Source organism: Pelmatolapia mariae, linkage group LG22, assembly GCF_036321145.2.
Source record: "Pelmatolapia mariae isolate MD_Pm_ZW linkage group LG22, Pm_UMD_F_2, whole genome shotgun sequence".
In the NCBI taxonomy this organism is placed as follows: Eukaryota; Metazoa; Chordata; class Actinopteri; order Cichliformes; family Cichlidae; genus Pelmatolapia; species Pelmatolapia mariae.
Window position 1 is genome coordinate 33,779,419 of NC_086245.2, and position 15,676 is coordinate 33,795,094.

Sequence of the window (15,676 nt, forward strand, 5' to 3'; positions counted from 1 at the left end):
GTTAACCAGCTCAGGACCTTAATAATCAAAAATTATTTATTAAGTGCTTCTGACAGAGAAACAGTTGCAAAGTACACAGAAAGAGTAAAATAAATAAGAACATTAATAGAACATTAATAGACACAATAAAATAGAACAGGTACTTTTAAAATAAATACTTAATAATTCAATAAACTAAAAGTAAGCTTTTTATTCCCAGGCCAGTGGTCTAGTTCAAGCAACCAAAACTGCATTTACTCTAATCCACTTCCCCCTCAGGGTCAGTTTCACTGACTGTCAGTATCCCACTTCTGTCCAACCCAGTTAATTTTGGAATATTCTTGATCTCCTTGTCTTAACCTGCATGGCGAGGCAACACCGTACTGAGCCAAGTCAAGTTTAGCACATTTCTCTTCCCGTCTGTGTCCCTGGTTTCTGGATGTTGTGTAATGGGTGTCTGTAGTTCACAAGGGTGTGAGTAGAGCCACACCTTTCTTTTTTTGACCCTCCTCTCATCCCATTTGTAAAAGTACATTGATGTTTCTAGCAATATTAATGAATGGCTGAGTGCAACTGGCACTAATCAGTATACTCAGGTCAGTACATGATCTAATTAATAGAAATATTAATTAGATCATCATAATATGTGGGTTTTTTTTTGGTTTTCAATAAAAGTTTAGTTTTATTAATTCTATTTTTTAAGCTGTTTCTTTTTCGATTTGCTCTCCAGGCTTGATGAAGGTGTTTCAGAGTTGTTCTTTGCTGGTTTTAAAGCCATTTTCAGTCCAATGCTCGTACCTGCAGGGGGTTGTTTTTCAAACCCAGTTTTAACCATGCAAATGAAACTGTATAGGACCAGTGTGGATGTGGGCAGGTGTGAAACTCTTATCAACTATTTGGGCTGAATTTTGTAGAGCAGATAAACTAAACAGGCCTATTTTGAGTTGTTAGATCATGCCATCATGTGAAAATGACTTCTGCATATTTTTAAATTACACTTTATTATAAATTCAACATGATGTCACAAAGTTTGCAGATGTCTTAACATCAGGTTTATTAATGTACTCTGGACTGTCTACTTTTTAGGACTGGGATTATAACAGTAATTTAAAAATCAGATGAAAGTTCTATGATTATTTTAATCAAAGAACAAAACACATCAAATGCATTCAGTTAGAAAGTTCTACAAAAAGGCAGAGATGGGGGTTGTCTGTGGAAAGAAAGCTCTTATTTCACATCGAATCCTTAAGAAGTGACAATAGTTTCAATGTAATTGATTTGAATGACAAGGACTAAAATGAGACAAGCAAAAATTCCTAATTTTAACGTGTTCCTAAATGTTGGGAGCATACAAAGAAGAGGATTGGTTTTATAACATCCATAACAGGGCTGGAGCCTATCCCAGCTGTCATAGGGCGACAGACCCTGGACAGATCGCCATTCTGTCGCAGACACATAGAGACAGACACCCATTCGCACTCACATTCACACCTATGGGCAATTTAGAATCATTAAGGCATGTTATTTAACTAATTGCATGCTTTTGTACTGTGTGAAGCCAGAGTAACCGGACTGAACCCAGACGAACATGAACATGCACACAGAAAGGCCCCGGCCAGATGGTGGAGTCAAACCCAGGAACTTCTTGCTGTGAGGCAACAGTGCTAACCACCACACCACCGTGCTGCCCTTTTTCTTTAAAAACAGTGTTCTGTAGTGACCAAGACATCGATTTACTGATCCACACTACAAGGATCTACAGCAATGACATCAGAATTTCATTCCGACAGGAGCATTGTGGTAGGGATGGTAACAAAGAGAGGGAAGGTAATCAGAACTGAGGGGAGAAGGCAACTGAGGCAAACACTGAGAACAGATACAAGTACCTTGGAATCGCACAGGCAAATGGGAACCATGAACAGAACAGCTCTTTACTGTCTTTACTTATTGTACATGTGCAACGAAAGAGGCTGCTTGAAAAGCCACAACCCCAAGTTGGAAGGAGACTGTGGACTAGTGATTGACAGAACCACTGTCCAGGATTAAACAGCAAACATCTATGAGTACATCAGGAAAATGGCCACAACTGATCATGTGCTTAGTGAATACTAAGCAGAAACCCAAGAAAGAAGTGGGGCAAGGAGGTCATGGAACAACAGGCCCCTGTATGGCATATACCACTGGCAGACAGCAGAAGTGACTGATATCAAAATTCCTACCAATAGCTTGACAAAGCTGAACACAGTGCACTGCATATGGCAGCACAGGAGCAAGCTACATCAATAGAGGCTGCCATCAATCACACCAGGCAAGACTCGAGGTGCAGGATGTGTAAAGATGCCCCTGAAAGATTCCAGCACATACCAGCAGGGTACAAGATGCTAGCAGGCAGGACACACATGCAAAGAAACTGGACAAGCAGAGGAAGAGGCCTATAATGATAGCTGTAGCTATACCAAGTGATAGCAACATCAGGAAGAGGGAACACAAGAAGCTTGAGAAATACCAAGGACTGAGAGAGGAGCTCGGGAAGATGTGGAATATGAAGGCAATAACTGTCATGCAAATTATATCCACTTGTATATCTCTTCTAAGCCCCAAGATGTATCTAAACTACAGATTTTGCAAAGGTGATTGGACTCTATTAAACGTTGGATGGCTGACCATTTTTCCAGTTTAATAGAGAGAAAACACAAGTCCTTGTTTGAACCTACGGTTAAGGTAATGCAAACTCTCGGTCTTGCCATATTGCCACAAACCTTAGCAACTTTTAACACAGCTTTCACTTTAGAAACTTGTGTTAAATATCTGGCATTTATCACAAATACTATGTCACATTCTGAACGGTAAATTGTTATTGATGAATTTACTTCATCATGTCTACATGCATTATTTATTTGTATTAGAAAAACCTCCCTCACTAAGTCTTCACATTACGCTCTTGCTAATTCAATTACACCAGCTTTCCATCAACGTCAAAGTCCACTTTAGAATCTTTTTTTGACTTTTAGAGCTCAACATAGCCAAGCATCAAGAACTTTTACAGACGCACTTTTAATCCATACGTCCCAAGCAGGTCCCTGAGGGCTGCTCAAAGCCTGCTCACTGTGCAGCATGCAAAGCTGAAAACTATATTAGACAAAAACTCTGCAACTCTCTCACTCAGCTAAAGATCATTTTAGCATTTTTGTTATGAAGCACTTTTTATATTTATCTTGGAAGATGCTATGAATTTGGAAATTTGGAAATTTTGTAAATTTGAATTTGCGTGAAATTTTCAAAACAAGCTGAGGAATTATTAACAAATACTAGACTTTTAATGGATAATTTGTTTTACTGTAAACACGTTTAGAAAGCCCTTTTATAGTCTTCCTGACCTCTTAAAGCACTTTAGACTATAACATTTATACAGCACCTGACATACATGGCCTATTTACCACCAACATTGATATTTTTGGACTGTGAGGAATAAGCCAGAGTGCTCTGAACACAGCAGGGCCTCCCACACCCAGGGCTTAAACCAGGAACCCTCTTGATAAGAAGTGACAGCACTAACCAAAATGCCACCATTAAATGCTTAAACCTAGTGGTGTGCGATACTGCATATTTTGGTATCGATCCGATACCAAGTAAATACGGGCCAGTATCGCCGATACCAATACTTTTCTATAAATAAGGTGGATGCGTCATTGAATTGCTAAATCTCAATTAATTTTCATGACCTTAAGTGTCTTTTGTGATGTTTCCTTTTTTATTATTAAATAGTTAAATCCCAGGACATAATGAGGACAAAGTTTATAATTAAATAGAAAATGCTGTATTATAAATTTTTTTTAAGAAAAATCTTAAATTAAAAAGTGCACGCAAACCGGTAAAAAAATTAAAACAAACAAGTACTGTTGAGAAACTATGATACAAAAATAACAATTTAAATTCTCAACAACAAAAACAACTGGTGAAAATATAAATAATATGTCAACCCCCAAAGCGTCACGTGACAGCGCAACATCTGAGGGGGGGGGGCAAAGTGTATAAATACTTTGTTACTGTAGTTAAGTAGAATATTCAGGTATCTGTACTTTATCTCAGTAGTTATTTTTCTTGTTTTTTACTTTTTACTTTTACCCCCTACATTTCAACACAAATATCTGTACTTTCTACTCCTGACATTTTCAAATCAGGCTCATTACTTTAGGTTCAAAGGTATAATTTATAGCGTTATACTCAGTAGTTTAAGTGCAGGTGATGTTGTAGGCGAGCATCTAGCTTAAGAGGGAATAAGCATAAAGGGAATATTGTTTTTACATTAAATAACCTTTCTACAACATTTCTAGTTAGCTCAACAAACATCAGCAAACAAACAAACAATTTGAATACAGGCTGTCGCACAGTGTGTTGGTAGCTAAAGTTCCTGACTTAGTTCCAGGGAGAAAAACAAAGGAGAGCTAACTTCACTCAGAAATGGTGAAAGATCTAAGAAAAGGCAAAACAGGACAGGAAGAAGAGAGGTTACATTTAAATGTAAGGGTTGCTTAGTAACACTGCAGATTTAAAAATTATATGTAATGTCATGTGAAGCATCCTGCAAAAAGTAAGTACAGTAATTTTGTGTTATTCAAATGTTGTATTACATTCTGGGTAGTTTTGTGCAGGATAAACAGGTTAGCTTACACGTGGTGATTTTTTTTACAGTAAAGCACTGTGTTGTGCACTGATACACCGTGGCTATGGTGCTTATGGCTACTGTTGGGTTACATCAAGTGTAGCAGAGATTAATTTACATTTAAGATGATGATGCTTAGATTCCATCAGTGAATTTAATCATTATCCTACCTTTATACTGTTTATTATAAAGAAAGTATACAGTATACTATTAGTGTATGAAATGAAACTCAGCCAAGACTAGAAGCTTAGAAGCATCTAATTCCATCTTGTTGAATTCAGATGTGTAAATCCACAAAGAGCGGCAGGTCAGTTGATCACAGCTTGTCCACTAAGAAAATCTGTCGGAGTTCATGTTAGAAATTATTGTGAGTTGTTGATATTTTCCCCATGCTGAGCCACTACAACAGATCTTAGTGCTCCCTCACTTAACCCCTCATTGTTCTCATTGTTCTGTTTAGGTGTGTGTCCCCAATTCTCTTTTACTGCTTGTGTCCTAGGTAACAGATTCAAGTACATCCATTAGAATTTAGGTTTGAATAAAATTTGTATTTAGTCATGTACTAATATTATATTTGCAGAAGGTCCAGTTACCTGTGCATGAAAATAGATGATAGAATTGTCTTCAATGAGCTGTTTTTATACTTTCTTGCTTTATGCCTATGGTATTCACTTTTACTTGAGTAAAGAAGTTGACTCGGTACTTCAAAATTTACTGGAGTATTTCTTAACACAAGTATCTGCACTATAGAGTGTCTGTACTATGCATGCCACCTCTGTTGAAATAGCATGCATATATAAAAAATTATATGAGAATTACAACACATTCTGTTCATTCATTCTGTTCCTTTGCTGTTTGCTTGTCTTATCTTTGATTTCAGACTGATTAGGGAAATCAGTTCTTGTAAGGATGATAATGGTTTTAAGATATAATGAAACAAGCCTTAATCAGACAATGAAACCGGATGGAGGTTAATTTTGAAAAAGACCAATGCAATGACAACATTTACCTCCTCAGGAGTGTTTTTGTTTAATAAAACAGAAAAATCACCTTCTTTGCTCCTGAGAGGGCTGAGGTTTGATGGTGTATCAGTGCTGGCTTGCACACAGTACACCTCCCGAGTCTGAGTACCACCTCCACACATTCCTGTATGGTTTCCACGTCGGCGGTCCTGCTGGCTCAGTAGCATGTCCACCTTGCACTCTGTCCATTCTGTGGTCTTCCAGCTGTACCTGCGGACAGGTGTGACAACAAGAAGAATATATAGGTATATCTCCTTTGTGAATCAATAAATAAACTGATAACATGGAACAACATTTTTGCTCATCAGTTTTTAAAAAAGATGCAGATACAAGCAAAAACTATCAAACTGTGATGGTGAACTGCAGCTATTGAGACCATTAATCGGTGAGTCGCACAGTCTACTTGATAATAGGCTTCATTTTGTGACTATCACACATACTTTCAGCTTTAAGGAGCTGAGCAGGTCTTCTGTGCCATTGACAAGCGGCTGCGTCTTCCTGCAGCGACTGATGACATATTAATTTAGTGTTTCTGAATAGAATAGAATCAAATCAAACTAGCACATGACTTCCAGTAAATATATGGTTTATAAAAAAAATGTATAAACATGCATCATGAAGGGGCTCACAGAGACCACAACAGTTTTCAGTGAAGTGAACAATAAGAGTAAAATTGCTGTATATTATTTATATAGGTGTGTGAGTTGATTAGAGTATTATGTGAAGGTAATCCTTTAAATAAGGAAAGAAGAAAAGAAAAAGGTGCTAGCAGAGAGATTTAAAAGTAATTAGAAAAAGGAAAACATTTTTGAAAATGACAGAAAGGAAGAGAATGACTGTAACTAAAGTGGAGTGAGTGTCATGGTCCCCGTGCCTGCCCGGCCGGCCCCGCAAAGCTACATGTGTTTTTGTTTACTCTCTCTTTCTCTTGCCTCTCCGCCTGGGCGGAGCTCACTGCGGGCTCCCGCCCTTGGCCCACACACCTGTTGCCCGTCAGGCTGCCATTATGTGTTTGCCATTTAAGGCCGAGATGCAGTCTCAACGCTGGATGATTGTGTGAGACACATTAGTGAGCCTCTAGCCTCAGTGAAGTTTCTGTGTGTAAATCTGTGATTCTGCGTAACCGATCTCTCTTGTGAGTAGTTTTCCCGGACTCGTAACCTACCCGCTGTGTGGACATGTGTGAAGAAGAGAGCATGTGTGAGAGAGCTTCCCCTTACGGGATTTTCCCCCTGGACCCTAGGAACCCCGAATTTCCCCCACTGTATATATTCTGCACCTGATGATTGTGTAAATAAAACTCTGTTTTTGGAACTGAACTCTGCTCTGCGCTTGAGTCCCCGCCATCACTTGTGACAGTGAGCTGATCCTGAGATCTGCAAAGCAGTCTTTTGGATCAAATGATGCTCCACCCCATATGGCAGTGCAGATGTAGGCCTTAAGCAATTAATGATCCACTAAGTGTGACTAGAAAAAGAAAATGTAAAAGAGAAAATCTTGCTAAACACCAGTGAGTGTGCCCTCCAGTGGACTAATTGACTATAAGTGATTCATGAGTTAATAATAAGTATAACTAGAAGCAAAAACCTTAAGACCACGCATGTCTAAGCAAAACAAGAAATTAGATGTGACCGAGCATGCTTGAATGTGGACATTGTTAGGGATAGTAATGTTTATATAGGAGCATTGACTGTGATTGCTGAAATTAACAATCTATAATCTAAGGGTAGTGGTGAATAATATATTGGTGATACAATGTAATCAGGACAAAACTGATAAGAAAGTTATGAATAAACGACCAGAATAAATAAATAAATAAATAAATAAGGCAAATTAAACAAGATATGGTATAAATGCAATAAAAAATAGACAGGCTAAATACTGTACTATGTAAACTGATATTAAACAATAATGGGATATCTATAAAGAAAAAAGGGTAGTAGCAGTAAAGATGAAATCATTGCCTGAACATAAACTCAAAACAAACAGAAACTCAAGGAATGAGAACACATTTTTGGGTTAAGTATTGAAGTATCAAGATGATGCTTGGTAAACACATCACTGCAGACGTGTTTACCAAAGCCAAGCTGCAGTAATCGAGCAGACTGTTGAATCAGCCACACTCACAGCAGCCCTGTTAAATCCATTTTTGGGAATTCCAGAGGTTTTTGGAATGAAGATGTAAATAGCAGCATGTGAACACCTTTTCCTACACTAACACAGTCTCTGATAGTCAGAGAGGTGAATGACCCCATAATTCTAAATGTTCCAGGAAGTTTGGCTCCTTGGTCACAGGAGAGGAAAGCCTGGCTAAGAGCACAGAAGCATCTTGTGACAGCAGAGTGGCTTCACTTTCCCAATGACTTTTCTCATCACAGAGTGAATCTTTTAAAGATCCATTAATGAATCAAAATAATAATCATTGGTGCCAGAAGGAAGTCCTTTGGATCACTCTTCTGGCCCAAAAGAAGTTCTCATCCTACTGCAATCTAGGGTTGGCAGATAAGCTGCCAGACCTCACTGAGGGAGCAAATTAATTTATCAGTGCTTTAGAGGAGAGCACTGCTGGAGTAATGATGGAGACATCAAAGTTCTGTTAATGCATGTGGTAGGTAAACACGTTACTGGAGATGTGTTTACCAAGGCTAAGCTCCCACGGTTATGCCAAAGGAAAGCCTATGACAGTGAAGGGTTTGGAGGACATCACACAGACATGTAGGAGGCACTGAGAAAAGTTTATCCAGAAAGAGTAGACCCCTCCAGAGTGAAGGGAGAAAAAATTTCCAAATTTCTTCACAACTTTCAAAGCAGATTCAAAGGTGAAACAGGCAGTATTTGGAAACGAAACCCTGTTTAAGGTAATGACAGTGGAGGCCATGCTACATGAAGTGCAAAAGCGAGTGGAGAATGTGGTGGGCCTGAATAAGCTGGCATGGCTGTTGGTTGTAGATCATATTGTCCATCATGTTAATGATTATAGGAAGGAAAAACAACAAGCAAATAAAATGAACAAACGTTTGACAAATAAACTGAGACAACTAAAGCTGGGAAAACTAACCAAACAAAAGAAAGACAAGATGAAAGCCCAGGTGCTGTTGGTGACCACTGATCCAGAAGCAAGCCACAAGCACCAGCTCTAGCTGTAGCAATGTTGCAACCTTCAGCACACCATTAATTCAACAGGTCCCTGAGGCAGATGAGGTATGAGTTAACATGAACGATAGAAAGGGCGGCAGCAGACAGACCAACAACCAGGACTAAGGCAGTCTGGACAACACCAACTGTATAATCATTCTCATTCCACACCTCAACAGAATGAAGAACTCATTGTTATTTATTCCTGCTCTCTTACTACTTATATTTTATTCCTGCACATTTGGCGTGGAGCACCCATAATTTTGTTGTACACATACAATGACAATAAAGGGCTATTCTATTTTAGTGCAAATAATGTATGTTGGGGTTACAATTAGCATGGTCATTGAAGGAGAGACTGTCCCGTTAAACAATAGATCGACTCTGGTATGACATGAATTGAACTTAGTATTATCAATACTAGATGAAGACCCATCATGCATTGGTGATACCGTGCTTGAATGAGTCACATAAACTAGGTCCCATGTGGGAATCTGCTCTGAAAGTACTGGAGTGGATTCCACCTGAAAATAAACAAATTCATGTTTCAGCAGCAATGAGTGGTACCATTAGAATATCGATAAATGTTTGTGATGGCAGCCAAGATCCTGGTGAGTAAGACAACCATGGAAATTACTCTACAGCAAGCAATAGGTATCCGCCCCTCTACTGAAGTGTTAATAAATCATAAGTTTCTGCAATACAACAATTTTTAGCAATTCAAAATCCTGACTCCAAAGACTATTGTTTGGTCCATTGCCTCAGAGCAATCAATGCATCATGAAACACTGCTTCACACTGTTGTTTCTGATGCTCAGCTGTATACTGTGATTGATTTGTGTTCAGCTTTTTTCATTTACCCTTGCACCTTGATTCACAAATTCTCTTTGGACAGCAGTACACCTATACCACCTGACCTACGTTTGAACCAGTCTCCATCCATCTTCAACCATATGTTAGCACAGAATTTGCAGCAGATTGATGTACCCAACACTGCTGCATTATGCAAATGACGTTCTTATTTGTAGAACCTCTAAAGAAAATTGTGAGAAAGACGTCTGTTTCTTTTCTAACTACATTGGCAGTGGGGGGACCATAAAGTAAGCAGAGACAAATTGCAATTCAGCCAACAAACACACACAGAAGTGTCTTGGTAGACAACTTTGTGGGGAAAGGATGCTGATGACTGTCAGATCTATGTCCCTCTAAAGAAAAAAGGCACATACTCCACACAGCCATTACTTCAGTGTCTCGATGACATTGAGGCTTGGATGTCTCTTAACTTTTTAAAATTCAATGATAAAAAGACCGAGGTGATGGTTTTTGGTAGCCCCACCGAGACCCCCGATGTGTATTTAGATACCTTGGCCGAGTATGTTAAACCAGCTGTCACAAACCTGGGGGTCAAAGTGGACTGTGATCTGAAGTTTGAAAATCAGATTAAGGCAGTGATAAAATCTAGCTTCTTTCAGCTCAGGCAGCTGGCAAAAATAAAGCCAATTCTTGCACGGCAGCACTTTGAGACAGTGATCACGCCTTTGTTAGCACTCGGCTCAATTACTGTAATGCACTTTATATTGGGGTCAGCGCATCATATATTACTCATCTACAGAGGGTGCAAAATGCTGCAGCTCGTCTTTTAACTCGCACTCGAAAGTTTGAGCACATTTCCCCTATTTTAGCTTCACTTCACTGGCTGCCCATTTCTTTTAGGATTCATTTTAAAATTCTTTTATTTGCTTTTAAAGCTCTCCATGGCCTCGCCCCATCTTATCTCTCTGAGCTGCTACAGCCTTATACGCCCACCCGCTCTCTCAGGTCAGCTGATCAGCTGCTCCTGAATGTACCCAGGACTGGGCGTAAACTTAGAGGAAATCGTGCTTTTGCTGTAGCAGCTCCCAATCTCCCTTTAGAGATTAGACAGGCCACTTCCCTGCCTGTTTTTAAGTCACCCCTGAAAAGCCACCTCTTTACTCTGGCCTTTGACACCATGTGAGATGTTGGTTTTTAGTTTTTAGTTTAATTTTAGTTGTTTTTAGTTGATTCTTTGCTGTTTTATCTTGTTTTCTTTTTTAATATAGGACTGTTTTAATTTTATGTATTATGTGTTTTATTTATTTATTTTTGCTGTTTTCTTTTATTCTATTGCTTTTAACTTATTTTCTGTACAGCACTTTGGTGCTGTGCTGGCTATTTTAAAGTGCTTTATAAATCAAATTGGATTGGATTGGATTGGAAAGGAGGCTAATTGCTCCTTCCCAAACAGAAGCTGTGACCAAAGCGCCCAAACAGTTAACCATGGGCCAGGTGTTTTCTTTCCTGTGAATGGCAGAATATAGCCGCCTGTGGATCAGCTATAATATGGACATAGGTCAAAGCAACAATAAAGCCAAGCTGCAATGGACAGAAGGTGCAGAAGGAGTCTTTGAGGCACTGAAGAAAGATATACAGTCTACCCCATCACTGGGCAATGGCTACTGATTACTTTAAACCAATATATAAATGAAACTGAATGAAATTGAAATGCTGTACTCATGCAAGACACCCCCATGTATGAAGCCTCTAGCTTATTACTGCACTAAACCTGACAACATGGAAGCTGGCCTGCCACCCAGTTATCAGGACCAGGCAGCTGCAGCTGCAGCTTTTAAAAAGGCATCTTTATTGACAATTGGCTACCCAGTGATACTTCATACATCACACCAGTTTACTACTCCAGATTTGTTTCTACCCAACCAAGGTGTACGGGCTATGAAGGCAATTCTCAAAGTTCCAGAACTGAACAACTGGTGCAACACTGCGAACCCTGCAACCAGGATGATGTTGCCAACTGATAGGAAGTCACATGATTGTTACAGCATACTGAGAAGCTTAAGCACATGAGGATTTGCACAATAAAAACAATAGCTGCTGATCTTACTTTATTTGTGGACAACTCCTGTTTTCAGGATGAAAAGGTTGACTATGTTGGTTATGCCGCTGTTCAACTAAACTCTGCTGTTGAGACTTTCACAACCATACAAGCACGAATGGTTGATCAGCTGTGCTCTCCACAACCTGACAGCTGCCTGTAAAATAGCTACAGGTAAAATATTAAATGTTTACTCCAATTTGCTTGTGCCATGTGCCATGTCAGCGCTAACATCTGAAAGCAGAGAGGCTTCCATCGAGCAGATGGAACACCAATAGCACATGGGGAAGCTGTCTCACAATTAATAGAAGCTTTACAACGCCCCTCTGTTGTACTAGCAATTAAATGCCCGGCATATCAGAAAACTGACACCATGGTAGCTAAAGGCAACAGTGTAGCAGATGAAGTAGCAAAACAGGCAGCAGTGAGAGCCATGATGGCACCTGTGTTAACAGATGCAGCTGCTCACCCTTGGTCAGTCTGAATTTGCTTATAGTTGCTCAGGAAAAGGCTAACAAGCAAAAAAACCCATCCTTGGATACAGTGAGGTGCACTCAGAACCATTCAACCACCTGATGTTGGTCTTACTGAGAAGTAGTCACAGACATTTTGTGCTACTATCTTCATTTCTCCATGCAACAATCTATCTTCCACATGTATCAGATCACTTCACAGTTACCTTAGCAACACCTACTTCTCTAAAGGACAGATTTGTCCTATGACATAAAAAAATCCATACCACCTGCGGTCTACATGATAAAAACACAATTTTCCCTTTTTGCATGGTCCACGGGGAGTAACATGAGAATATCACAAAAAAATGACACCCGTGATATGAGTAAGATGATGCTGATATCATCCAAAACCCAAACATGAGTGGAATCTTTAAGACATGTAACACCACTAAACAGTGGTATTGTTCTGGCTCAACACGCTGACACAAGAATACTGTGTCAGCCTGTATGGAGCAGAAGAGGAACACACTTTAGATTTATAATGTGCTACAATAAACCTCATGCACAGTGCTTGCAAGTTTCTGATGTAAGCAACAGCACATGGCTGTTAGATGTTGTTTTTTGGTTGTGTGATAAAGATAAATGCATAGATTCAGTATTCCCACCTAACTGGACAGACATATGTGCACCAGTCATATTAACAAGACAAATCAACTAACCAGCAACAAACTTATTATGTCTTTATGGAAAATTTTAGCTATTTAGCTTTTTTAAAGTAGCTCAAGATTGTTTGATCATCCCAGGCCATGCAGAAGAATAGTAACTTTTGCGTGCTGTGTTAAATAATATTAACCCTATAATACCCTTTGTATCATATTTGATACTGAGACATCTATCTCATTAACATGATCAATACTTGCCATAATTTCAAAATGTTATGGACAAAATTATTTTTTTGTCTAAAATTAACAATGTTGTTAAGAAAAAGTTGGCAAAAATGGCCAATGTATCAAATGCGATACAAAAAATATATAACAAATATATCATGAACAACATGATATAGCAAAAACATTTTGTGGATTTTGTCATAAGGGTTAATAAACATAAAAAAAAATCAAAAAATCAGAATTTTCCGGCTATTTTTTGATGGGTTGGGTCTTACAGGGCTAACTCCCAGAGTTATTCCCCCTGAAATATTGTTTTGAGAGTGAACCGCATTATAGCGAGGGACCACTGTAGCGAGGGACAAGCACAGCTTGAAAATGGAAGGATTAGTGCTGGAGTGAGATTTGCAGTCTCAAAAACAGAATAGTTTATTTTTCATTTGATGTAGAAAACATCATGGTGGGCACAGCCAAGACAACAAACAGAACAATCTAGAATGAAAACACAACTAACTTACTAGCATGAAAATCCAAAAATTAAATACAGGCGTCTAACCTCCTTCCCTAGCCTACACGGGAGAAAAGGTTTTAAAGAAAAAGGTTTCCCACCCCTACAGCTACCAGGTCTATTTGCTTTATAAATACGACTGTATACTTTATAATATATACTGTAAATATTATAAAAAATATTATTCATAATGTTTTTATAATATTTACAGTATATACCGAAAAAATTAATCTAGCTCTTCTAGATGCAGAAACTTGGTCACACAATACACAGCTAAACACACAACACAGCCATGATGGAAACAGAAAGTAGGCGGGGCCAGCTGGCCTTGACAGATTCCAATTTATAGCCAGCCCCATTCAGTCTCCAAACAATAGTCAGCTTCCACCTGGAACTTACATAACCAAAAAAAACAGCAGAGAAAATGAACAATGCCACCCTCAGGTACAGAGAAGTGAACACAATATTCAAATATTAAGATCCCTGCATCGCCAGTTAAGAGAGTAGATTTGATCTTCACATACAGTCTTTGACATGACACTTGCATTCTTGCCTGCTTTTGGAAGTCCTCATTCACCATTAATTATGAATGACTGATGCGACCAGTCATGGAGCGTGCAGATTTGGAAACTGAGGAGCATATTTGTGGACTTCAGCCCAAAATACTTTGAGGAAGTGGTTGTTAAGAGGATTTGGAAAACACCCACAGAGAACTTCAGTCTAATAGACGTTGTACCTGGCTGGCTCAAGGATTTGTTGTTGTCGACAATCCATCCTCCCACGACAACAATAACAGCAACACCCCCAGTGTCTCACCTCTAGTTCCACATCCTCATTGCTGCTGTTGTAGCCCTGCACTCAGGTCACATCACTCCAGCTGTCTCGCTCAACAGCTGCCCCTCCTCTGCCTGAGGATCTGGTCATGAGGGTGGTCTGGCAAATCTTCTCCCCAGCCACCCACTCACCAGATGACCACCACTAGCCAATTCTTTGCTGCCACAGCAACCTGCTTCCTGTTTGAGGAAGCTTGGGTCTCGGTGGCGGAAGTGAGACCAACTGCCAGTGACCATCATCATCTCAGATGAACTATCGTCTGGCCTCTTGGACCTAGTTCCTAACCTTTTTCCCACAAGCACCTTCTTCCAGGAGGAAGCAAGGTTCCCATTGTAGTCGCTCAATGCTCCTAGAGCCCACTTCACCACCTGCATCTGCTGACGGTGGGCCCCAGCCAGGGCCCGCTGTTCTGCCTGCATCAGCTATCGGTTTCGAGGCATCACCACCACAGTGAGTAAAACTAATTAATTCCTGTGTTTTGTCCTGACGCAGCAGGCACTAAAAATAAACATGAGTTTTCTGTTTTTGAGCCAGTGAGTTTCATGTTTACGTTTTTTGTTTCTGCACTGGTAAATTGTGAATTTTCTGTCTTTGGCTAGGAGTAATACCCATTTCTATGTCTGGTTTTTAAGATTTTGAGGAGGCAGATATAATGAAAGTTGTCACTGAGATCTCAGTTTCTGAGTCAGTCCATATGAAAACTGAGTTTTGTGTTTCAGACTCTGGCAATGTCTCTACCAAGTGTTGGGATTGAAAATGTTTGATTTCTCTTACTAAAATAAGCGGTTATAGTCATTTTCATACACACATTGCAAATGTGCTCATAATGAGTTAGCACTCAGTCTTTTGAAGGTCAAAAGCTTCGTTCGGCGTGACTGTCCGGACTGATATATTGTAGGAAATGACTTAGAGTGCAGAGGGGTAACTGCAAACACGCTTACACACATAGATTATGATTAGAATACTTCTCTGGGTCAGAGAGTCCCGAACATGATATTCTAAACCAACTTTGAATCACTAGAAGAACAATGGATAATAACATCAGATTATCAAGGCTAGGCAGAGAAGTGTTTTGCTTTTCTGTCTCTTACAGGCGAGGGAGCAGATACCAGACGAGGTCATGGAAATACGAGGATGCTTCGCAGCAGACACCAAGACTGCCACATCCATGCGGGAGGAAGATAGCTGCTATAATCTATGTTTTTGTCTCACTATATAATGTTGTGCAGCCCACTTAAAGTTCATCCTTGTTGTGAAACATGCTGCTGGGTCACATAGAGGTCCA

The 15,676-nt window shown here is 39.5% G+C and overlaps 1 protein-coding gene across 1 annotated transcript in view; it reads right to left on the reverse strand.

Annotated features, from left to right (window-relative positions):
* The window catches only part of thsd7aa (thrombospondin, type I, domain containing 7Aa), a 162,845-nt gene that overhangs the window by 89,916 nt on the left and 57,253 nt on the right, over positions 1 to 15,676 (reverse strand). Inside the window, exon 4 of the mRNA XM_065471423.1 lies at positions 5,693 to 5,874. Coding sequence (XP_065327495.1) covers positions 5,693 to 5,874 — 182 coding nt within the window. The remainder of the gene's footprint in view (positions 1 to 5,692; positions 5,875 to 15,676) is intronic.